Source organism: Salmo salar, chromosome 08, assembly GCF_965601325.2.
Source record: "Salmo salar chromosome 08, fSalSal1, whole genome shotgun sequence".
In the NCBI taxonomy this organism is placed as follows: Eukaryota; Metazoa; Chordata; class Actinopteri; order Salmoniformes; family Salmonidae; genus Salmo; species Salmo salar.
This window is the reverse complement of record NC_138298.1, coordinates 23,702,501-23,728,927: the sequence shown is the minus strand read 5'-3', so window position 1 is coordinate 23,728,927 and position 26,427 is coordinate 23,702,501. Positions and strand designations below refer to the sequence as shown.

At 45.6% G+C, this 26,427-nt stretch overlaps 1 protein-coding gene across 4 annotated transcripts in view; it reads right to left on the bottom strand.

Annotated features, from left to right (window-relative positions):
- Positions 1-26,427, bottom strand: part of LOC106595273 (zinc finger protein basonuclin-2) — a 586,672-nt gene that overhangs the window by 467,142 nt on the left and 93,103 nt on the right. Inside the window, exons 1-3 of one of the 4 annotated variants that reach the window (XM_082978465.1) lie at positions 23,856-24,367; positions 22,464-22,847; positions 18,525-18,593 (exon numbers count right to left, since the gene is read on the bottom strand). In XM_082978465.1, the coding sequence (XP_082834591.1) occupies positions 18,525-18,593; positions 22,464-22,847; positions 23,856-23,858 (456 nt within the window). In that variant the 5' untranslated portion in view covers positions 23,859-24,367. Of the gene's footprint in view, positions 1-18,524; positions 18,594-22,463; positions 22,848-23,855; positions 24,368-26,427 lie in introns of those variants that run through there. The other 3 variants (XM_082978469.1, XM_082978466.1, XM_082978467.1) reach the window with 3 other exon arrangements.

Below are 26,427 nucleotides of genomic sequence, written 5' to 3'. Positions count from 1 at the left end.
TTGTGTCAGGTTTGTGGGAGGTTCGGTGTGTTGTGTCAGGTTTGTGGGAGGTTCAGGTGTGTTGTGTCAGGTTTGTGGGAGGTTCGGTGTGTTGTGTCAGGCTTGTGGGAGGTTCGGTGTGTTGTGTCAGGTTTGTGGAAGGTTAGGTGTGTTGTGTCAGGTTCGTGGGAGGTTCAGTGTGTTGTGTCAGGTTTGTGGGAGGTTCAGTGTGTTGTGTCAGGTTTGTGGGAGGTTTGGTGTGTTGTGTCGGGTGAGCTTGGGTCGCAGCTGAGGCATGTCTGTGTGTTGTCAGGGTGTGTGTGGGTACAGTGAGGGAAAAAAGTATTTGATCCCCTGCTGATTTTGTACGTTTTCCCACTGACAAAGAAATGATCAGTCTATAATTTCAATGGTAGGTTTATTTGAACAGTGAGAGACAGAATAATAACAACAAAATCCAGAAAAACGCATGTCAAAAATGTTATAAATTGATTTGCATTTTAATGAGGGAAATAAGTATTTGACCCCCTCTCAATCAGAAAGATTTCTGGCTCCCAGGTGTCTTTTATACAGGTAACGAGCTGAGATTAGGAGCACACTCTTAAAGGGAGTGCTCCTAATCTCAGTTTGTTACCTGTATAAAAGACACCTGTCCACAGAAGCAATCAATCAATCAGATTCCAAACTCTCCACCATGGCCAAGACCAAAGAGCTCTCCAAAGATGTCAGGGACAAGATTGAAGACCTACACAAGGCTGGAATGGGCTACAAGACCATTGCCAAGCAGCTTGGTGAGAAGGTGACAACAGTTGGTGCGATTATTCGCAAATGGAAGAAACACAAAGGAACTGTCAATCTCCCTCGGCCTGGGGCTCCATGCAAGATCTCACCTTGTGGAGTTGCAATGATCATGAGAACGGTGAGGAATCAGCACAGAACTACACGGAAGATCTTGTCAATGATCTCAAGGCAGCTGGGACCATAGTCACCAAGAAAACAATTGGTAACACACACTACGCCGTGAAGGACTGAAATCCTGCAGCGCCCGCAAGGTCCCCCTGCTCAAGAAAGCACATATACATGCCCGTCTGAAGTTTGCCAATGAACATCTGAATGATTCAGAGGACAACTGGGTGAAAGTGTTGTGGTCAGATGAGACCAAAATGGAGCTCTTTGGCATCAACTCAACTCGGTGTGTTTGGAGGAGGAGGAATGCTGCCTATGACCCCAAGAACACCATCCCCACCGTCAAACATGGAGGTGGAAACATTATGCTTTGGGGGTGTTTTTCTGCTAAGGGGACAGGACAACTTCACCGCATCAAAGGGATGATGGACGGGGCCATGTACCGTCAAATCTTGGGTGAGAACCTCCTTCCCTCAGCCACGGCATTGAAAATGGGTCGTGGATGGGTATTCCAGCATGACAATGACCCAAAACACACGGCCAAGGCAACAAAGGAGTGGCTCAAGAAGAAGCACATTAATGTCCTGGAGTGGCCTAGCCAGTCTCCAGACCTTAATCCCATAGAAAATCTGTGGAGGGAGCTGAAGGTTCGAGTTGCCAGACGTCAGCCTTCGAAACCTTAATGACTTGGAGAAGATCTGCAAAGAGGAGTGGGACAAAATCCCTCCTGAGATGTGTGCAAACCTGGTGGCCAACTACAATAAACGTCTGACCTCTGTGATTGCCAACAAGGGTTTTGCCACCAAGTACTAAGTCATGTTTTGCAGAGGGGTCAAATACTTATTTCCCTCATTAAAATGCAAATCAATTTATAACATGCGTTTTTCTGGATATTTTTGTTGTTATTCTGTCTCTCACTGTTCAAATAAACCTACCATTAAAATTATAGACTGATCATTTCTTTGTCAGTGGGAAAACGTACAAAATCAGCAGGGGGTCAAATACTTTTTTCCCTCACTGTATATTGTAAGGGTGTGTGTGTCTATGTTGTCAGGGTGTATGTGTGTGAGAGAGGCAGAAGAGTTGTTAGAGAGAAAATGGGCCCACCGCAGCACCATACAGAGAGAGAGAGGAGGAGACGGCAGCTGGGCAGCTCTTGCTAATTCAGCACTTTAACAAATCAATGCCACTTGAGGAGTACAATCCCTACTCTGAACTGGCTAGACGCATCAGCGTGTGTGTGTGTGTGTGTGTGTGTGTGTGTGTGTGTGTGTGTGTGTGTGTGTGTGTGTGTGTGTGTGTGTGTGTGTGTGTGTGTGTGTGTGTGTGTGTGTGTGTGTGTGTGTGTGTGTGTGTGTGTGTGCATGTGTCTGGTGGTCTGGGGTTGTCTACATTAAGGGACAGTAATGTGTTCATCTCTACCCCCAACTCTCCGTACACAGGCATGATCCATCTGTGTCAGACGTCTGACTTCCTACATTCATCATCCACAGAAAACAGAGGGAGAGAAAGAGACAGAGAGAGAGAGCGAGAGAAAGACAGAGAAAAGAGAGAGGGGTGGGACCAGTCTAGAAAGAGATATAACCAGTAAGACCAGTGCCCTTTCTCTCTACTCCCTACAGCCCTGTCCACTCAGTCACAGTGCTCCCTCCATCCCTTCTCTCCATCCCTCCCTCCGATCCCCTCTCCATAGATCCCCAGGTCGGGGTGATCCGTCAGGGCCTGACAGGGCACTAAGTAGTGGAGCCCCAGCGCCCTGCAGTCATCACTATATCTACCCACAGATAGGGCTCCCGTCGTGGGGTTCATCTACCTGCCTCTCTCCTGGGGCTGAGTGGAGGTGGATGGGCCTATCGATGACCAAGTACTGGATTAGTTCCTCTTCCCTATAACTCTGTATAGATGTACAGTATCCACTTCAGTTTGTCAAAGGCTGTAATAACAGTACATACTGTAGCATAGGGCCACTGAATCCCACCACTAACACCAAGTTATCTCTTTACTGTCACCACCACAACATCCCCCAAAAGGTCCTCAGTCCACCGCCTAGCAGGGTTAGTGGTAATGTCTTTTCACTCCACCACCGTCCTCTATTGTGTGGCTCATTTGTTCATTTCTGATTGTTGTGTGTGGTGACCTTTGTAGAGGGGACAAAAGCCCTGCCTGGGGGCCATTGAGAGGCCCGGACCAGAATGCCGGCCCATGGTAAAGCCTTGTGCCTGTTTGCCAGCGAGCTGTGAAAGCCTGTCTGTCATGCTTCTATTGTTCCCAGTGAGCCTCTGGAGGGATCTGAGGGGCAGAGCTGAGGGCCTCACGCCTCCGCATCTCAGACAGGAGAAAAGAGCATCGAGAGAGGAGTGTGTGTGTAGGGTTTGGGTAGTGTGTGTGTAGGGTTTGGGTAGTGTGTGTGTAGGGTTTGGGTAGTGTGTGTGTGTGCATGTGGGGGGGGTCAAAACTCAATCTAAATGTTACCCCACTCTGTTGTCTTACAATGGCCAATGAATTACCAGGAAGAATTTCAGTTGTTCTGTCTAAATATGTTCTGACAAGGTACCTGAACCCTTGTATCAGTGGCACCTGTGTGTGTCTTCTGCAGATCTATACACATGTGCATGTTTGAGTCAACACGTGTGTGTGTGTGTGTGTGTCTTTCTGCAGATCTATACACATGTGTGCATGTTTGAGTCAACACGTGTGTGTGTGTGTGTGTCTTTCTGCAGATCTATACACATGTGTGCATGTTTGAGTCAACACGTGTGTGTGTGTGTGCTCTTTCTGCAGATCTATACACATGTGTGCATGTTTGAGAGTCAACACGTGTGTGGTGTGTGTGGCTTTCTGCAGATCTATACACATGTGTGCATGTTTGAGTCAACACGTGTGTGTGTGTGTGTGTGTGTGTGTGTGGGGGGCTCTGTCAGTAGCAGCAAGCACTGAAAACACACGGGAGAATGATCCATACTCACCCTCTCCATTCAATTTCACAACATTGCCATCATCACACACACACACACACACACACACACACACACACACACACACACACACACACACACACACACACACACACACACACACACACACACACACACACACACACACACACACACACACACACACACACCGAGGAATATAGGAGTGATGGGGGCTTTGACTAACACATGTAGCAGAGGGTTGGCTAAGACAACTCCAAGACAGAGAATTGTCAACAATGTGCATTCTGCTGAATGGACTCCTGTCTATAGGCCAGCTTAGTGAGAAAGTGAGAGAGTGAGAGCGTGAGAGAGTGAGAAAAGGGGGAGATAGAGAGACAAACAGTGCCAATTGCAAATTTAAAGAGTGCAGACTCCAGCCCCTAAGACAGATAATGTAGCCATTAAGTGTCTGTCTATTAGATCAGGTAGGTAAGGAGGTGGACATTTACCATCAGTGGACTGGCTGAACAAACAACTCTCCTTCCATGTCAGCTCATGTCTATAAGGCCTGGCTGAACACACAACTCTCCTTCCATGTCAGCTCATGTCTATAAGGCCTGGCTGAACACACAACTCTCCTTCCAGGTCAGCTCATGTCTATAAGGCCTGGCTGAACACACAACTCTCCTTCCATGTCAGCTCATGTCTATAAGGCCTGGCTGAACACACAACTCTCCTTCCATGTCAGCTCATGTCTATAAGGCCTGGCTGAACACACAACTCTCCTTCCAGGTCAGCTCATGTCTATAAGGCCTGGCTGAACACACAACTCTCCTTCCATGTCAGCTCATGTCTATAAGGCCTGGCTGAACACACAACTCTCCTTCCAGGTCAGCTCATGTCTATAAGGCCTGGCTGAACACACAACTCTCCTTCCAGGTCAGCTCATGTCTATAAGGCCTGGCTGAACACACAACTCTCCTTCCAGGTCAGCTCATGTCTATAAGGCCTGGCTGAACACACAACTCTCCTTCCAGGTCAGCTCATGTCTATAAGGCCTGGCTGAACACACAACTCTCCTTCCATGTCAGCTCATGTCTATAAGGCCTGGCTGAACACACAACTCTCCTTCCATGTCAGCTCATGTCTATAAGGCCTGGCTGAACACACAACTCTCCTTCCAGGTCAGCTCATGTCTATAAGGCCTGGCTGAACACACAACTCTCCTTCCAGGTCAGCTCATGTCTATAAGGCCTGGCTGAACACACAACTCTCCTTCCATGTCAGCTCATGTCTATAAGGCCTGGCTGAACACACAACTCTCCTTCCATGTCAGCTCATGTCTATAAGGCCTGGCTGAACACACAACTCTCCTTCCATGTCAGCTCATGTCTATGAGGCCTGGCTGAACACACAACTGTACCTAATGGAATGTCATACAATATGCTGTGCCAAGAGGGTGCAAAGCCGTCATCAAGGCAAAGGGTGGCTACTTTGAAGAATCTCAAATATAAAATATATTTTGATTTGTTTAACACTTTTTTGGTTACTACATGATTCCATATATTTTATTTCATACAATGTAGAAAATAGTAAAGAAAACCTCTGGAATGAGTAGGTGTGTCCACACTTTTGACTGGTACTGTACATGTTGAAAATGATGATTAATAAAACAATTTCAAGTCAGATTTGTCAACAATAAATCTTTAGCTTACTGGCATATTTTCTTTATCAATGGCAAACTTAATATTTTCAGAACACGCAGAGGAAGAGGACTAAATTCAACCTGTCCTATGAGAATGTACCAACCAACTGTCCCATATAGCAACACCAACAAGCTTCTGTCCTCTCTCTTCTGTCCTCCCTCTCCTCTCTCTCTCTTCTCTTCTGTCCTAGCTCTCCTTTCTTCTGTCCTCTCTCTCCTCTCTCCTGTCCTCGCCTCTCTCCTGTCCTTGCCTCTCCCCCCTTCTGTCCTCTCTTCTGTCCTCTCTTCTGTCCTCTCTCTCCTCTCTCCTGTCCTCGCCTCTCTCCTGTCCTTGCCTCTCCCCCCTTCTGTCCTCTCTTCTGTCCTCTCTTCTGTCCTCTCTCTCCTCTCTCCTGTCCTCGCCTCTCCTGTCCTCGCCTCTCCCCCCTTCTGTCCTCTCTTCTGTCCTCTCTCCTGTCCTCTCTTCTCTCTGTGTCCTCTACTTCCTCCCCTCTCCTCCCCAATGTAAACCTCCCATTCTTATCACTGCAGTACAGTTAATGCTTCCCCTCCTCCCTCCGTCCCTCCCTCCTTCCGTCCCCCTCTCCATCCCTCTCTCCTGGTCCCCAGGGGTGAGAGGGGAACGGGAGGGGGGCACATTTGCCACTTGTCTGTGACACATAATACGCCGGGGCCTTCAGGCAATCAACTTTGACTTGACATGTATTTGCTCATCTCAGAAACCCTTCCCCTCCCCTCCTCCCCCTCAGTGCCCTCACTGATGGGAAACCGAAGGGGGTTGGGGGGAGGGAGGGAGGGATGGAGAGGAGGAGTGGAGCCTAAATTAACACTTGACATTCAATACGGGCAGGCCTTTAATTGGCCGGGGCCTTCCTGAAAAAGCAATGTTCTATTCCCCAAACTGGCCCTGCTGTACCGCTGCCGTGCTGGAGCGGAGTGTCGTCTGCTGTGGGCATGCCTGTGTGTGTGTGTGTGTGTGTGTGTGTGTGTGTGTGTGTGTGTGTGTGTGTGTGTGTGTGTGTGTGTCTGTCTGTCTGTCTGTCTGGTCTGTCTGTCTGTCTGTCTGTCTGTCTGTCTGTCTGTCTGTCTGTCTGTCTGTCTGTCTGTCTGTCTGTCTGTCTGTCTGTGTGTCTGTCTGTCTGTCTGTCTGTCTGTGTGTGAGATACACCCGGCCCTCTGGTCCCTTCCCTTGCTCTAATGAGGGCGTATGAATTAGTGCTACGTGACATGATTTGAAGCTGTGGTGGCCCCCACCCTCCTCCTCCCCCTCTCCTCTCCTCCTCCTCCCCCTCTCCTCTCCCTCTCCTCATCCCCCGTTCTTTTTCTTCCACCAGTGACAGGCGTCTGGTGGCTGCAATAAAATGCCAGGAGCTACCTCGGGGCTCTTTCCTTGATGCGTGCTCACACTGCTTTACACGACACACACACACACACACACACACACACACACACACACACACACACACACACACACACACACTTCCCGGCGGATGGAGTTACGGCTGATGCTATTACTCCCTTGCAAGCTGAGAGCTGTTAGTCTTCTCTTAACAGATCTGACAGCATTTAACAACATGGCTGACCATTTCTAATCACCTCTGTGACTTCAAACCTATTATCAATTGATCTCAGCATCTGATAGGGTTATATCCCCTCCTCTCTCTGAATCATACAGGAAGTGTAGTGTCATTTCACGCGTGCTGTAATTACCGGTGCCACCGACGACTCGAAATCTCTCAAATCGCTACCACGTTATGGGATTATTTTCTGATTGTGTCATATTTGGGGGCGATGGCGGTGGGGCGGAGGATCGATGAGGCGCAAAGACTCGCCGAATGTAACCTACGACCCGGGGTGACACGAGTTTAAAGCTGTACATTTACGAGGTTAGCGGATAGATGGGAAAACGGCCATAAATCTTATTGATATATTTATTGTTGTCAAAGCTCCTCCCTGTACAAAGCAAGATCAACAAGCTGCAGTGTGAAGGCATCTTCATGATAAACAAAAAGCTTTATATTTATAATGTTCAGAGGGGAAACATGTCTAATGGATTATGTGTCATGAAATATTCAATGTTTTTTGGAGTTCCACACATCATGTATACGGACAGGGTTCCAACAAAGCACTTACCACTGTGTGTTTCCCGACAATAGGAAAGGTGGGCCACGCCATTTAAATGAAAACATCAACAGAGAAAATGTGAGTGTGAGTATCCATTACAAACTAAGGACACACACACAGGAAACACACACACAAGGCTCCAGAGTGTTTGATGCGGGCGCACACACACACACACACACACACACACACACACACACACACACACACACACACACACACACACACACACACACACACACACACACACATCACTCCAGCTCACACACAGCTCCGTTTTTGCTTGTTACCAGACTTTTCACTTTGTCCCTTTGTGTAAGATGGGAAACAGCCTCTTTAGCTGAGTGGTGTGAAACACCCGGGGGGGGTGGGAGGGGGGGGTGGGGGGGTTATGAGGGGCCAAGAGGTCACACACTCAGAGCCGCGACCTCTCACCTCTGCCTAGTTGCCCGGGATACGCCAGCTAGTTCATTTGAAGTCAATCACACGGAGCAAACAAGATCATTTGTGACTTGATTGGCATTATGGATTGAGAAAGGCAGAGTGTAATGGTGCTCCATAACTGATGATGCTGTAGGAAAAGGTTCCATAAAGGAGCAGCTTTAAAGTGGAATTCAGTGTCGGTCTCTCATGCACCTTTCTCCTTAGCTAGGAAAATGTCAAACATACCCTCCCTGTGTGTGTAGGTATGGTTCCACTCAGTGACAGCACGAACAGCCTCTCCCACACCAGCCCACATACTATCTGCAATGAGCACGCATGCACGCACGCACACACACACCACCCAGTGTGGCAGCTGTGTTTAACAGTGGCCACTAAATGCTATTAATCTAACAACACAAACATCTATAGGAACAGGGAGAGAGGGTAAACAAGCACATGTTGCCCCAACACTTCCCTGATGGAAGACGCTAGTTAGCCTGTTTAACCCCCTTTCAAGGTGGGACTTCCTGATTTCTTTCTGCATAAAAATGTTGATACCGTTGTGTGAGAACTATGACTGCTGATGGGCGAGGTGATGTTTTTCCTGAAGTATTAACACAAATTAAGGCATTCTGTATGTGTCCACGTGTATGTGTGCGTGTGCAAGCGCGTGTGTGTGTGTACGTATACGTGCATGTGTGCGTGTGTGTGTGTGCAAGCGTGTGTGTGTGTGTGCATGCGTGTGTGTGTGTACGTATACATGCATGTGTGCGTGTGTGTGTGCAATAATGTGTGTGTGTGCATGCGTGTGTGTGTACGTATACGTGCATGTGTGCGTGTGTGTGTGTGTGTGCGCGTGTGCATGCGTGTGTGTGTATGCGTGTGTATGTACGTATACGTGCATGTGTGCGTGTGTGTGTGCAAGCGTATGTGTGTGTGCATGCGTGTATGTGTGTGTGTATGTGTGCATGTGTGCGTGTGTGTGTGTTTGTGTGTGTGTGTGTGTGTGCGCGCATGCGTGTGTGTGTGTGTGTGCATGCGCATTTGTGTGTGTGTGTGTGTGTGCGTGCGTGCGAAAGAGAGTGATGCGTTAGTCTAAAATGCTGTTGGCCATGAGCCCAACCTCACCAGTACCACTCCTCTCTTCTCTCCAGACCCTCCCTACAATCCACCCCACAATCCTCCCCACAATCCTCCCCACAATCCTCCCCACAATCCTCCCTACAATCCTCCCCACAATCCTCCCCAGAATCCTCCCCACAATCCTCCCTACAATCCTCCCCACAATCCTCCCCACAATCCTCCCCACAATCCTCCCTACAATCCTCCCTACAATCCTCCCCACAATCCTCCCTACAATCCACCCCACAATCCTCCCCACAATCCTCCTCACAATCCTCCCTACAATCCACCCCACAATCCTCCCCACAATCCTCCCCACGTCTCCAACCGTCACACAGCAGGTTACAGCAGCAGAGGGGGAGAGATGGATAGACACACACAGAAAGATAGAGGAGGGGAACAAACGAGGAAGAAGAAGAGAGGGGGAAGGCTTATGAAGAAAGACGGGAAAGAAAGAAGGGGAGGAAGTTGTCTGGTCGTCCAGACCTCAGCTGTAGTCGGCCCCACATCACCTAGGCTACAGTAGGTCTTGTCGAAGTAGACACAGAGCACAATCATTATTCAAAAGAACAAGTTGTCATTTTTCTCTCTGTACTTTGGTAATGACATGTTTGGTCCAAACAGGGAGCCGTAGAGGTTTGGTTTTGATTAGAGCAACAATGTTCTAGCACATCCCAAGTGCTATGACACATTAACAGGAGCTCACACACACACCACACACACACACACACACACACACACACACACACACACACACACACACACACACACACACACACAGTGAGTGTCGCATTATCAGGGGGGAAAAAGTCAGTCGACCTCCGAGCACCGCAGAACAAGGCAAATTACCATCATTATCTACTACCTTAAATAGCCAGAGATAATAACAGTCCACCGGCAATAATAATAGTAGCAATTCTTCCGAATTAGCCGTCGCGCTAACTGAAAAATGAAAGGGTTGTGTTCCTTGAGAGGTAAGCGTGAGTGTTTTTTCCCTTTGTTGTCTGCGTTGAAAGGACAAATTGGCTGCTGGTATAGAGGAGGGGTCCTGGCTGCTGGTAAAAATAGTAGGCCGTCAACCTGCCTGTGCCACTGGCACAGTTCCAACGCAAAAAAAAAAAACAAGTCAGGAGGAATAACAGGATGGGCCCCCGGTGAAAGTATGTATGCACAAGTTCATGTCTCTTAGTGTGGGTCAACGGTGTGTCACATTCCTCCTCGTTCAGGGACAATACCAGACCAAATACACAAGTCATGTCTACAGATGTAAGTGCCAAATATCTCTGAATAAACTTTCGTGGAAGGAAAATAATATTATGCACGATTGAGTGTGTGTATTTTTTGTGTGTCCATGTTGCACTCCGCAAGTGTGTGAGTGTGTGTTCCTGCTACTTGTGTGTTGACTTATGGTGGCGCTGTGTGTTGGTGGCACTGCCCAGGTCACAGTGGCTACATCGGTTACCTCCCAGGTCTTGAACATCTTCTGCTCCCTCTGCCCTTTGGACCCCCTCAGATCCGCAGGCCTGGCGACAGCTGCTTCATTCTGGCCTTGTCAGCACCTGAGCTGTGTGTGTGTGTGTGTGTGTGTGTGTGTGTGTGTGTGTGTGTGTGTGTGTGTGTGTGTGTGTGTGTGTGTGTGTGTGTGTGTGTGTGTGTGTGTGTGTGTGTGTGTGTGTGTGTGTGTGCACGCCTCTGTGTGTGTGTGTGTGTGTGTGTGTGTGTGTGTGTGTGTGTGTGTGTGTGTGTGTGTGTGTGTGTGTGTGTGTGTGTGTGTGTGTGTGTGTGTGTCGGGGGCCAGGCCACGGTGCTAATGTCCCCTCATTAGGCAGGCTGTGGGGTGGTGACATCCTGAGCAACACTCTATTCAAACAGCCACTTCCCCTCGTTCCCCTTCGCTCCGCACCGACCGACGACTTCCCCCCGCCGCAGGAAACTAAGGCAGGCCAAAGAAAAATAAAGACCCTCACTCTGAAAAGGAGAAAAGAGAGAGAGAGAGAAAGAAAGGAGAGAAATACCCCCACCTTTTCGTGTATTTAAATAGGCAGCGCCATCCAAGATTGGGGTGATTATGGGCCATGCTTGAAAAATATGCCGAAATAGAGATTTGTCAAAAAAGCCTTTTAGTACGATCTGAATCGCATCAGCGCAACTCTGTTTTACCCAAACATACTGTATTAAACTGTAGCTCTGCATAAAATCCAACTGTCCTTTATCTAGTTAATATATTTCTATTTCTAATATACTGTATTTCTATGGTTCAGAGCTCTAGACTCAATAAAACACCTGCCAGTTAGATGTCTCCGGCCAAATTCTTTACAGATCATAGGGACTACATATGGCCTCTGTAGCTACAGTACAACCTCTTCTACACTACACACATCTACAATATTCACCATCAGTTTACATAGCGGATATAGAAGAGAAGAATTGTATTTTTTCCAGAAAGAACATGCAACGTCAAATTTCAGATAAAAGACTGAATAATCGTTATTTCCATGTTATTAGACGATGCCCGTCGCCTCAGCGTCGTGTGTAATGAGCATGTCTTAATCATGTTATTACATTGCTATAAGACTGTAAAAAGAGTTGAATAACCTTGTTACCATATGGTTTCCTGCTGTGTGGTAGTTGTTGCTGTAAGCCCAGCACTGACAGGGCCATAGGCCACACACACATCAATACACAGGGATTAGCTAGCAACACACTGGCAGCTAACATTATCGTTGTTTACAACACACCAAGACTAAATAAACCATTTGACAGACAAACACACAATGGCCAATAAACAACTCATAAATCCACTAGCACCTTCAGGAATATTACAGAATAGAATCCAGCTTGATCATTCTATTGTTGATTTCAATTCTCTCCGGAGATCATAATAAGCAAAACATTTGAACGTTTTTTTCCCAAAACCAGGAAAGACGCAACTTAATTTTGAACTGGACACTAGAGATTGTGTACAACATAAGGTGGAAACAAACAAGCTGCTAGCCAGTTTCTGAATATCCTGTATTTGGTATTTATAATAGTTTTAACAGGCAGACGGACAGCTCTGTTTCAGTGTGTAACACAGTGGGGTGTGAGGAGTGTGTGAGAGGTCTGGGTGCGGTACACACACACACACACACACACACACACACACACACACACACACACACACACACACACACACACACACACACACTCTCTCTCTCTCTCTCAGGGCCTGTAGGAGGTAGGAGGGGGTCCATGGGAAAAGGCTGGTGGAGGACTCAGCTACCGTTCACCACTCATCTCCCTGATAAGACACAAGCAGATGGCCCTGCATTGCTGCCGTTCCTGAACACACACTCACAGACTCCGTACGCATACACTGCTGTCGTAGCAACGACCCCAACACAGTACGTTCACAATGAAAACACTATTAGAAGACACTCTGTCTCTCTCCAACCCACTCCAGTCATCCATCCATCCATCTATCCCTTCATCCAAACACCGGAGATATCATGCATCTCCTTGGGACCGAAAGGGGACAGATCACCCTGACCCCGTGAGTGATCCTGACCCCGTGAGTGATCCTCACGTCCCATATTGATCAGTAGCTGCAGCGGGAGACAGGAGACGACGGGGTGAACGAACGTACACAACACCGGTGTTCCAGTGTTACAGCGCCGCAGACAGATGACGCACACATTGTTTCAGTGTGAGGCATGCTTCATGTCACAGCTCTGCGTCTTATGCAAGGCATGAGTTTCAAATCCAGATGAGATCACATGCTGCGACTTGGCTGGAAAACTCTGGGTGATGTTTTTAATGTCCATCCCATAACCCCTCGAATTCAGGGAAGACTTAGTTAGTTAGGCTTTGTTATTTTCATCAGATCATTGTAAATATAAATGATTATACGAATGATTCATCTCTACGGTTCTAACCTGGTAATACAGTAAAAATATCTGAGTTTGATTCGTGCATTTTCATCAAACAAGAGATCGACGTTTTAAAATATGAAGAATGTCTCCCGATAGTAGGAAGATAATTCACTAGAAATTGACGATGTGACAAAACAGAATATCTTCGAGATTGAAACACACTGTGTGTGTTAGTCTGCAACACAATGAGAACATTGAAGGATCTCCAGGGCATTTTAATATTCCATGTCTTCCTCGCAAAAATAGGGAGATTGAGGGAATTTAAACCATGAATTTTAAAATATACAGTTGAAACAGAAACTACTACAAACTACACTGACAAATGTTTATTAAATGGCATAACCGCAGCAAATTAAATAACCAAATTAATTCATATTCTGATTAAAGGAAAAAGGAGGCCCTACATTAAATGTCCACAGCGTGAATTTTTTTTTACGTGCACGTCATATCTTCATGCCTGACGCTTAGATAAATATGTGGTGGCCGTAGAATGAATGGCACCTTGTGCGTCTTCCCTCTCCTAAACTCTCCTAAACTCTACATGCCATCTAAACCACAAACTTGCGCGCGCAGACACATACACGGTAAAAGTACAAGTGGTCCACATCCACCTTACACATACACACACACACACACACACACACACACACACACACACACACACACACACACACACACACACACACACACACACACACACATCTTTGGTCTTCTCTCCTCCTCTCACCTCAGAGTCTCTGCTCTCGTCCAGAAATAACAGGACCATACTGGAGGAAAAAACGAGGCGCGGTAACTGACGTGGTTAAACACACCCCTACACCTTCTCCACTTTTACACTATACACACTCTCACTGACACTCCCAACAAGCCAATCTAACAACACCAATGGAGAGAGAGGGGGGGGGGGGGGGACCGCTACCTTAGCAGAGTCTACTAGCCCCCCCCCATCATCCCAGACCCTAATTATCCAGATCCCACAGTGTGATTAACAGTGGTTGAACCCCTCTAGGGGGTGACAGCCAGAAAGAGAAGGCCAGCAGGGACCCCCAGGCTTGTTGCCCGGCTGGAGGGCAGAGTGAGGAGAAACGGGGTTACGGAAGGACCAGGGCTGGGGAACAGAGGAGAAATGAGGAAGAGGTCAGAAAGAAAGTAGCCTCCAGGCTTCATTAGCTGTAGGTAAGATCCCTCTCTCCGGTCTCCAGCCCAGAGAGGACGGTGCCAATGAAAACACTACAGAGCTACAGTCCATCCAAACCTGATAAGGACAGACCACACAGTAACACCCAGCCACTCAGCACCACTTCCACCACTCAGCTAGGATACACTCACTCACTCATTGTGACTAGGTAGGCATTGCCTTGGACTGGGCCATTTCCTCTGTCCCTTTGAAAACAGTGACCCTGTAACTGGGACTTCCTGTGTTACACCCAAAGCGGTCCCCCTCCTTTGGGCCAATGACGCAGTGTCCCCTTCCTCTATGGCCACTTCCCCGGTGATAAGACTACCTTACTCATCCAGTGTACTAAGGGGGAGGGAGAGAGGGTGGACCCTAGGGCTTAGGGGCTGGTATTAGTGCTGAGAGAGAGAGAGAGAGAGAGAGAGAGAGAGAGAGAGAGAGAGAGAGAGAGAGAGAGAGATACAAAGATAGATACAAAGATAGATAGATACAAAGATAGATAGATACAAAGATAGATAGATACAAAGATAGATAGATACAAAGATAGATACAAAGATAGATAGATAGATAGATAGATAGATACAAAGATAGATAGATAGATACAAAGATAGATAGATACAAAGATAGATAGATAGATAGATAGATACAAAGATAGATACAAAGATAGATAGATAGATACAAAGATAGATAGATACAAAGATAGATAGATACAAAGATAGATAGATACAAAGATAGATACAAAGATAGATAGATAGATACAAAGATAGATAGATAGATAGATAGATAGATAGATACAAAGATAGATAGATACAAAGATAGATAGATAGATACAAAGATAGATACAAAGATAGATAGATAGATAGATAGATACAAAGATAGATAGATACAAAGATAGATAGATAGATACAAAGATAGATACAAAGATAGATAGATAGATAGATACAAAGAGAGATAGATACAAAGAGAGAGGTAGAGAGAGCGGTAGCAAGAGAGAGCGCGAGACATAGAAAAAGAGAAGTGGCATGGCGTTTCCTCCACATATCATCTTTCACCTCTCGTCTCCTCCAGCCAAGGCCAGCCAAGACCCGCACACACATCAGCTCGCACCCGCACACACATGGTGCCAGAGACAGAGCCAGCCCTGTACAGAGAGAGAAAAACGGCACTCTTTCCCTGACATACTCACTGGTACTACAGGTACCTGAACATATGCAAAAGATAAGAAGGGAAAACACCTCATACACATGATGGTATCTGTGGTCATGCAGCCCATCAGAGATGCAGAGTACGGTGTAGTCACACAACCCTCAGGAATCAAAGACACGGAAAATATTCTAGTATCAGACACGCAGGCAGAAACACACACATGCAACAGGCCTCTGCAGAGGAAGGAAAACAGCCCGTTAAACACAGCCAGCACACAGGCAATATATCCTCTGAGGGGAAAAAAAAGCACGACACTCTCTCCTAGAAAATTAGCCCACTTTCTCTATCGCTCTCATTTTAAAAAAATAACGCAAACACACACTAACATATTATTGCATGCAACAGCACAGCGATGAACTGAACGGGGGAAAAACACCCCTCACTCAGAAATACTTATACAGACACACACACACACACACACCGAGCGTGAAGCAGCCGTAAGTGTAGCAGTATGTTAATAGGTGAATTAAGGCCCCTCTGATCTACACTGAAGACGATGACATTAAGTCCATTATTGACTCAGACAAAACTAACTAGGAGATGTTCTGCTATTCATCTAATATGATGTCTGCCATGCCTTTAGGGAGAAATATTACTATAGCAGGGTTTACATTCTGATACATACAGCCTATAGCAGGGTTTACATTCAGATTCATACAGCCTATAGCAGGGTTTACATTCTGATACATACAGCCTATAGCAGGGTTTACATTCAGATTCATACAGCCTATAGCAGGGTTTACATTCAGATACATACAGCCTATAGCAGGGTTTACATTCAGATTCATACAGCCTATAGCAGGGTTTACATTCAGATTCATACAGCCTATAGCAGGGTTTACATTCAGATACATACAGCCTATAGCAGGGTTTACATTCTGATACATACAGCCTATAGCAGGGTTTACATTCAGATACATACAGGTGTCATAGCCTACACTCCACAGATTTCAGTAGATGGGGTAAAACTACATGAAATAACAAAATGGTTGCACATGTACAGAAGTTATATAAATATTTATCTTACATTAGAAAATATAGAACCACTTGAAAATGATAGATATACAGGTTATACAGGTAGATATGTGTATAACTGAAATGACAGCAAGGAGAGATTGTGTGGTATAGAAATGGAGAGGTATTGGTTGAAGAGAATAGAGCAGATGTAATCGATAGTTAGGTAATGACCTCGCTGTAAAGCAGTCCATCTAAGACATCAATGTATTGACATGAACCAGACAGACAGACAGACAGACAGACAGACAGACAGACAGACAGACAGACAGACAGACAGACAGACAGACAGACAGACAGACAGACAGACAGACAGACAGACAGACAGACAGACAGACAGACAGACAGACAGACCCATGCCGATGATGCCTGCCCTGCTATATCTCCTGACTGCAGTCTTAACCACCGTACTCTACACACAGTCCTCTCTGCACACATCTTCTGAACATACATCCTTCTTACAACTCATGTTTGAAATACATGTGACATTATTGCAGTGTCTGATTTGCTTTTGCATTGTGTATATTTTCTTAATTCAAATATGTGTAGTTCATTGTGCTTGAGTGCAGGACATGCAGAGTAAATCCACTACAATGTTTAAAATATCACCAACATAAAAATCTATTTATATAGACCTACAGTAATCCTAGTTCAGAGAAAATGATAACGCATTAATTTAAACATGTTTAAAATCTTAGAACTGCGAATTATTCACAAAGTGGTTAGGGGAAATAAATACAAAAGAACTATTACAGAGTTCTGCTAGAATCCTCTGCTATAGGCCATGAGTTCTGCTAGAATCCTCTGCTATAGACCATGAGTTCTGCTAGAATCCTCTGCTATAGGCCATGAGTTCTGCTAGAATCCTCTGCTATAGGCCATGAGTTCTGCTAGAATCCTCTGCTATGGGCCATGAGTTCTGCTAGAATCCTCTGCTATAGGCCATGAGTTCTGCTAGAATCCTCTGCTATAGGCCATGAGTTCTGCTAGAATCCTCTGCTATAGACCATGAGTTCTGCTAGAATCCTCTGCTATAGGCCATGAGTTCTGCTAGAATCCTCTGCTATAGACCATGAGTTCTGCTAGAATCCTCTGCTATAGGCCATGAGTTCTGCTAGAAACCTCTGCTATAGGCCATGAGTTCTGCTAGAATCCTCTGCTATAGGCCATGAGTTCTGCTAGAATCCTCTGCTATAGGCCACGAGTTCTGCTAGAATCCTCTGCTATAGGCCATGAGTTCTGCTAGAATCCTCTGCTATAGACCATGAGTTCTGTTAGAATCCTCTGCTATAGGCCATGAGTTCTGCTAGAATCCTCTGCTATAGGCCATGAGTTCTGCTAGAATCCTCTGCTATGGGCCATGAGTTCTGCTAGAATCCTCTGCTATAGACCATGAGTTCTGCTAGAATCCTCTGCTATAGGCCATGAGTTCTGCTAGAATCCTCTGCTATAGGCCATGAGTTCTGCTAGAATCCTCTGCTATAGACCATGAGTTCTGCTAGAATCCTCTGCTATAGGCCATGAGTTCTGCTAGAATCCTCTGCTATAGGCCATGAGTTCTGCTAGAATCCTCTGCTATAGGCCATGAGTTCTGCTAGAATCCTCTGCTATAGGCCATGAGTTCTGCTAGAATCCTCTGCTATAGGCCATGAGTTCTGCTAGAATCCTCTGCTATAGGCCATGCACCTGGCATTTCAAACATGTAATAACACTCAACAATAATAACAGTAATAAAGTATAATGGCAAATTTAGAAAATTGCTGAACTGGTTTAATAAAAAAAATACAATAATACAGTATTATTATTATTATTATTATTATTATTATTATACCATTGTGTTCATGCTTGGCCCATTATTAACTTATATTAGGTATAATAATAACCTATATAATTACTTTAGTTTATATTTTCCACTAACATTTCTGATGTGTTAATCCACCTATTGCTTGTATTGGGATCAAATACCGCTGCATGCCTGCATCTCAGATGCTGTAACTATACTGAGAAGATAGGAGAAACATGTCAAGCTATAGAAGCGACTGTACCTCGTCCGTAAGGTCTCGGCCCATAGTCGACCTGTCGCACTTCAGAGGAAGCCGTGTTACAGCACCCGCCTTGCAGAAGAGAAGGGAAGAATTTAGAAGGGCGAGCTAATTAAGAGCAGAGATTTAGATTGAAAACATACCCTGACGCTGTAAGTGCTACCGGCCCTATTTCTTCAACATTTTCTCGGGATCTTCCTTCGTCTGACTGGCATTAGACCCTCACAGAAGAGGTGCACCGCGGCAACATTTTACGAGCCCTAAGTAATCCTTGAGTTGTTCCACACCCCTCAGCTTTTGAAGCCCAATGGGAAATAAAATGACATGACTTAATGTTGGTTTACTGAGGGGGAATTAGCCTACTAGTGATGGACCAATTAGAGGCGCAGTGATATCACTTTACTGCGGACTGTTTAACTTGCAAAGGTCGATAATAACATCCATGCATGTACCCAAAACAAATAATAATACTCAATTACGGCTTCAAAATATTATTACACCGTAGTGCTTTGGAAGGCTTAAAAATATAGTTTAACATCATTTATGGGGAGTTTACATAACGAAATATGATAATAATTTCCATGCAGATTATACATAAAATGATCCGCACATTCCTAAATATAAAGAAAGCAGGTGCAATTATTTGACAATTTGTTGAGTCTATTTTATTGATTTAACTCGTGTATCTGCTTTTGCAGATCATTTAATATAAGGTTATGTTTATAAATCCTCTTATCACCAATAGACAAAAATAAAAACCAAAAGCCAGGCGATAGGCAATAGAGAGGGCCTATAGTCCATTTTATATAGTGTATACGCGTAATCTTCGTTGTAATTCTTAATAATTTACTTCAATTACAAGCATTATAACGATTCGCATGGAATGTATTCGACCATGAAAAGACGGCAGTCAAGGAAAAAACTGAGAATCCAAAAATGAAATTATTCTTACTAAAAGTCTGGAGAAACGATGCGAAACATGCCAGGCCTTTCCCAATCAATTTTTTTGCCATTCATGGTTTCTGCATTTTCGATTTCGTTTCTTATACTTATGTTTCAAAGGTAGCCTGATTGAAAAAGACATATGATATCTAAACAAAATGAAAACCATGTCTCTCTCTGTTGGCTTGTCTCTATTTGTACTCATGCAAAAGGGAATGTATGCATTTAATTGACATGCACTTCCTATTTTGATTTGATTGCATCGAATTAGCACATTACTCGTCGTACAAATACACTTCTAATATGAGAAGCAGGTTTTGACATAGTGTGACGTTGAGGTTGCAAATCTTATAAATTAAATATATCAAAAAACAACAAATATCCAACCAGGTTAAATTATTGTTTTTACAATTCATTCTATGGTAATTTAGATCATTGTTTTGGGTATTTTTTTAGGTGACATTCCTTGGCAATATAATTGCACACCTGCTGTAAATTGTGTTTGAACATATGCATGCTATTCTAGAATTGAAAATAAGAATTGAAAAAAGAAAATGTAATCATACAGGAACAAGTAATTATTGCATGTTCCCTAATGACTTGTATAGGTAGGCTACATTGCAGTGAATGTATAAATTCAGAGGATATCAAATGGTTTGAGAGGGGATTCTTCGCTGCAAAACCACAACCCGTAAACAACATGCCTTCACTCACATCAACACATACTGCTCCTGATTTGCGTCTCAATCGATGGCATTGAAATAATTTGCCCTAACACCGATAAAATGCACCCATGACTCATGTCACTTAGCTGATCTTTAAAGGGAGGAGGATTTGAAACACGAGCCCCCATAACACTCATTTCTCCCAATACCCCAAGGCGCGCGCGGCTCGGCAAACACAAAGTCATTATCGGTTAGATTCCAATAATGCAGTCTGTCAAGGTGAGGTTGCTTTGGAGAATTTTTGTCATGCCTACTAAACATGGAAAGATGCCTTCTAAGTGGTGCGAGGGAGGATAAATAACAACGAGTCCCACAGCTGATTATATTGACACAGCGGCGCGCATTTGTAAAAAGGGGGATTGCGAAACGTGAGTCCCAGCAGATGCTGGATGCTCCTCGGTGTCTGAGCGCGGGGCCCATCCACCTGCACGCAGATGCCGCGTGAGGACGAATGAGAGCGAGCCAGGAGGATCCTCGTGCGATATGGTTCCGTTATTCCAATCGACATGTCAATAGCTTTGCAGTAGTTTATATTAATAATACACACAGCTCAAAACATATGTTGAATGTGAGAGGATGCATCATGCGTGTCCAATATGGTGTGCAGATGTGCATGAAAAAAAGCAGCCACTGACAATTCTCCACACATGCATCATACATTTAGAGAAAGGTAAAATAAAGGGAATCATGTGTGAATAATTTCACTGAATAAGAGCAAACAATTTCACACATTTCGGTGAGAGAACAGAGTCGTGGAAATATTGGCAACAGGATTTAAATCACTCAAAACAACGCGTGTTTCTTTTGATTTGCTTTAAGTAATTGCTCAATTAAAAAAATTATATTCATATGCACAACATCCGTGATAAAAGTAGTAGAAAAGATTGTGATTCATAAAATAACCACGAATACGTTTATTTTCAAACTCGACACAGCAGAGACTGGCGATTGCACAAGGTCTGCCTGCCGCATGCGTAACAGCGTGTGTATGGTACGGAGACACACACAGGTTCCACTATGATTAATTACCAACTAACTACCCTCCTTTACAACTCCCCCTCTCTCTTTCTACTCCTTTACCTCAACGCACTGTACATCACCAAGGAAACCACCTAACGCCCCCACAGCCACACTCCCTTTAAAAACTAGAACGCCGAGATATTTTATTCTTCTCAAAAAAGCCAAAGTCATAAAACACACGACTTTGAACAGGAACGATAACGGACGCTAGTTGTCGGAGGAAATGTAAACTTCCCTCAGTTAAAGGTATCCGTTATCGCTCTTCCAGGCTCTGGCTATTCACGCACGGCTGCCTGTCTCTAGCCCGTGTTCGAGGCTTCCTGAGCGGACCACATGTAGTCAATTAGCCCGACCCAGAGGGCGACTCTTCCACAGTCTTTATCAGCGCGGGGTTACACAAACACTACAATTGCTGCTTTTGAACTATATTGCACAGACAAATTAGGAGGAGTGGGGTGAGCGCAACCGTAACCAAACGAGGCAACGGACAATCCCGTGAAATAACGCATGGCTTCTTATATTTCGTCCCTTTCTGTAAACATTAAAATGTATGCTGTCTTTTAAAGGAACTAATATGCAATTCAATTACAACATTTGATCATTATTTCAGGAAAAGAGTGCAGTGCACAATGTCAGGTGCATATACACTCACAAGCACACACACTCTCTCACACACCAGACCCAAACTGCACAGGATTATTATTTGACAAAATAGCCCAAAAAAATGGCAAGGCAAATAAAACAAAAAAATGAAGACTGAAAAATGCAAAAATGAGTGAATAATCATGTCAACCCACATAATATTAACTCTTTCAAAACCAAAACAGTATCCCACACACACTCACACCCCCCCTCTCTCACACACACCCCCTCTCTCTCACACACACACACACACACACACACACACACACACACACACACACACACACACACACACACACACACACACACACACACACACACACACGCACCCACACACACACACACACACACACACACACACACACACACACACACACACACACACACACACACACCCACACACACACACACACACACACACACGCACACACACACCACCAGCAGCACCTAGCACAACACCTAAACACACACCAAGTGTCAAAAAAAGGCAGAGAGGAATTTATACCTCAAATAAACACACAGACGGGACACATCACAACTAAGAAATAGACGGATCACCATGAAAACTAAGAGACAGAAAAACAGATGGTTGAATGAAGGGGAGGGGACTCACCTGCTGGGACATTCTGAAGAGGAGGTTGCTCTGGTCAGTGCTCTGTTGCTGCCATGTCCCCATGAAGCCAGGCTCAGCACTGGGAGGTCTGGTGCTGAACTGCATGGAGGACCTCCCCTCTGCTCCCTTAGCGCTGCGGCTAACTGTGCTAACACCTACGGCACCACTGGAGCCACCGCTACTGCTACTGCTGGAGACGGCTGTGGGGCTAGCGCTGTTGTTGTGGTGCTGGTTGGAGGTGATGCTGCTGGTAGAGGTGGTAGTCGGGGTGTTGGCGGTGCCGCTCAGGGTGGACTCTGGTGCCCTCTCGCTTTCCGGGTCTCTGGGCGCCTGGCTGCTTCTCTCCTCGCTGCTGCCTCTCACATCCAACCCTGCCTCCTCGGACTAGAGAAAGAGGGAGGGGGGAGAGAGGAGGGGAGGAGAGGAGGGAATAAAAAAAGTCAGTGAAGGTGGGTTTGGGATTTTGGGGGTTGGGCTGTCGTTTTTTCCCCCTCTTCTTTTTGAACAGAGGGAGTGTGAGCTTCTAGAGGAGAGGGAGTGTGAGAGGGTTTCCCCTGGCGGCTGGTCACTGAGGAGTGTGTGCAGAGTTAATTCTGGAGGAGAGAGCGGTGCATTTCCTCAGGGTCTTCTAGTGGGAGAGGAAGAGAGGGCAGGATGAGCAGAATGCTGAAGGTAAGGAGGGAGGAGGAGAGGTGGAGACGAGGGGGGGGTGAAAGTGAGGGAGGAGGGAGAGAAGATAGGAGGGATGGAGGAGATGATGTGGAAGGAGGGGTCTCTCTTTTTTTTGTCAGCGGCCCTCTTGCCTTTAACCATCTGTCAGTCATTTTTTATGGGCTGTCCTCAGAACACACACACACACACACACACACACACACACACACACACACACACACACACACACACACACACACACACACACACACACACTGCACATTAAACCAGAAATCACTTGCAAAACAAAGTCACCCATGCATAACCTGGAAACTCTTACCCGCTCATTCTCAAGCCGGGAACACACACACTCAAACTCACTTATATGCATACACACACACAAAGTAGGTTATCTGTACAAAATAAAACAGAATTTGTAAAAAATGGAATAAAATAAATGTCACTCTTGGCAACAAAAAAACCTTCTTACTATAATCTAATCTAAAGTAAAAATATGCCCATGCAGCATTCCAAACCAGAAATAACAAATGACAACACAATTACACTCAAATAGAATGCAGAATGAAATCAATTAAATGCACCCAGCTTCCAAAATCAACGAGAACCAAAAAAACAAAACATTTGCAAAATATTGCAAACATGATAAAAAAAATAGTTCCATGCATCTCTTTATAAAAACATTCAACCTAACCATCAAAATAATACATTAACTTCTCTTACCATCAAATCTCTCTATCCCAACGTAGACATTAGGTGTGAAAGTGTGACAGCAGCTTCTCTCTCTTCCTCTTTCTTCTTCTTCTCTCTCTCTCTCTCTCTCTCTCTCAGCTAGTGCTGCCTGTCCCTTCTCTCTCTCTCTCTCCCTCCGTCTCTCTGTAACTCCTCCGCGCTCCACAGCAGCAGCTGTGTGTCTGGATGCCTGAGAGTGTGTGAGCGTGTGTGTGTTTGCATGTGAGAGGAGCGAGTGTGTGAGGACCAGCGCAGGCTCAACTGAGTCAACTGCGCCGCTCCTTTTGGAGACGCTCAATGACTTCGCGCTTACGCTCCCACACACACACACACACACACACACACACACTCCTCCCCTCGCTACTGAGGGGAGCTGGGGAGCGAGCTTCGCTGGAGAAGCCGTTTGCGCTTCGAGCGGCCAGCGCATCTCAGAGCATCCAGTCCTCCTTTGGGACCTCCACCGCTCACCGCAACACACACACGCATGCACACACACACCTGCACACTCCTTATGCTGTCTAATACAACACATTTAGCTCTTAATATTTTGGGGTAAAAGCTCGTTTTTTTGTTAGTTATACATTAGCCAAATAGTCTGCTTAATCCATTTTTTCATACATAACACTCACAGTATTCTTTCTGATAAAGAAATACATAAATTGTGATCTAGAGTTATTTGGTGATATGAGAACACAAAAATGTGCAGACGACACGGCATCATTACAAAGTCTGGAGCCTTTGTCTGTTTTATCCCAATCTCTATAAGACTAATGGAACTAAGAAGGCAGCCACACACACACACACACACACACACACACACACACACACACACACACACACACACACACACACACACACAGGGAAACCCCGTGTGGATGCTTTCAGATTTTAATTAAGGAAAAAAATGAGGAAGAGGCTCCATTTGAGCCAAATTGGTCCCCACAGCAGCACAGCCCCACAAAGGTATGGGAATACAAAGAGAGAGAGAGAGAGAGAGAGAGGAGAGAGAGAGAGAGAGAGAGAGAGAGAGAGAGAGAGAGAGAGAGAGAGAGGAGAGAGAGAGAGAGAGAGAGAGAGAGAGAGAGAGAGAGAGAGAGAGAGAGAGAGAGAGAGAGAGAGAGAGAGAGAGACTGAAAGAGAGAGAGCGAGAGAAAGAGAGAGAGAGAGGAGAGCGAGAGAGAGAGACTGAAAGAGAGAGAGCGCTATAGAGAGACAGAGAGAGAGAGAGGAGAGGAGAGGAGAGGAGAGGAGAGGAGAGGAGAGGAGAGGAGAGGAGAGGAGAGGAGAGGAGAGGAGAGGAGAGGAGAGGAGAGGAGAGGAGAGAGAAAGAGAAAGAGAGAGACTGAAAGAGAGAGAGAGAGAGCTATAGAGAGAGAGCGAGAGAGGAGGAGAGAGAGAGCACTATAGAGAGACAGAGAGAGAGAGAGGAGAGGAGAGGAGAGGAGAGGAGAGGAGAGGAGAGGAGAGGAGAGGAGAGGAGAGGAGAGGAGAGGAGAGGAGAGGAGAGGAGAGGAGAGGAGAGAGAAAGAGAAAGAGAGAGACTGAAAGAGAGAGAGAGCGAGAGAAAGAGAGAGAGAGAGGAGAGAGAGAGAGAGAACTATAGAGAGACTGAAAGAGAGAGAGGAGGAGAGAGAGACTGAAAGAGAGAGAGCGCTATAGAGAGACAGAGAGAGAGAGAGCCCTATAGAGAGAGAGAGAGCGACAGAGAGATTTAGAGAGAGAGGAGGAGAGAGAGAGCACTATAGAGAGACAGAGAGAGAGAGAGAGAGAGAGAGAGAGACAGAGAGAGAGAGCGACAGAGATTTAGAGAGAGAGAGGAGAGAGCACTATAGAGAGACAGACGGAGGGAGACAGAGAGAGAGGGAGAGAGAGCTCTATAAAGAGACACAGAGAGAGAGAAAACAGAAAAAATAAAGAGAATGCTCTCTACTTCTAAATCACTAGAACAATGCAGTGACATTTCCCCCCTCTATTACCGCTCCTATCTTCCCTCCATCATCAGAGAAAAAAGGACATACTGTGATCCCGGACCGCGGTGGCGAGGGAGATGTCACTGTGATCTTTGAGAAGCGAGGGATAAAGAGAGAGGAAGAGAAAGAGAATTAACTCATCCCCTCCGTTAAATTAAATGGCTTCTGATGTATAAAGCCACTTCGGATTTTGTGGCAAATTGTAGGAGACGGCGGCTGCCTGTCTGTCGGTTAAAAGCCTCTGTGCAGTGCTAATGACGGCACTGGGCTAACCTTTACAGGAGATTAGCACTGTAGCATTTACCTCCAATTGGTACAATGGAGAATTTTGGAGCAGACGACGAGGAGTTGGAAGAGGGAGACAAAATGGTTACAGAAACTTAAAATACCTCTTTTTGTCTTTCACCTTTATTTGGATTATTGTATCTTTCTCTTGTCATCTCTCTCCCTCATGTTCTCACTTTTCTCTTTCCCTCTTTCTTTCCATCCCTCTCTCTCTCCTTCCCCCTCCCGTTCCCTCTCTCTTGCTCCCCCCTCTCTTTCTTCCACTCTCCCTCTCTGTCTGCGTTTTGTCTTTAAGCATAAACGCGTGG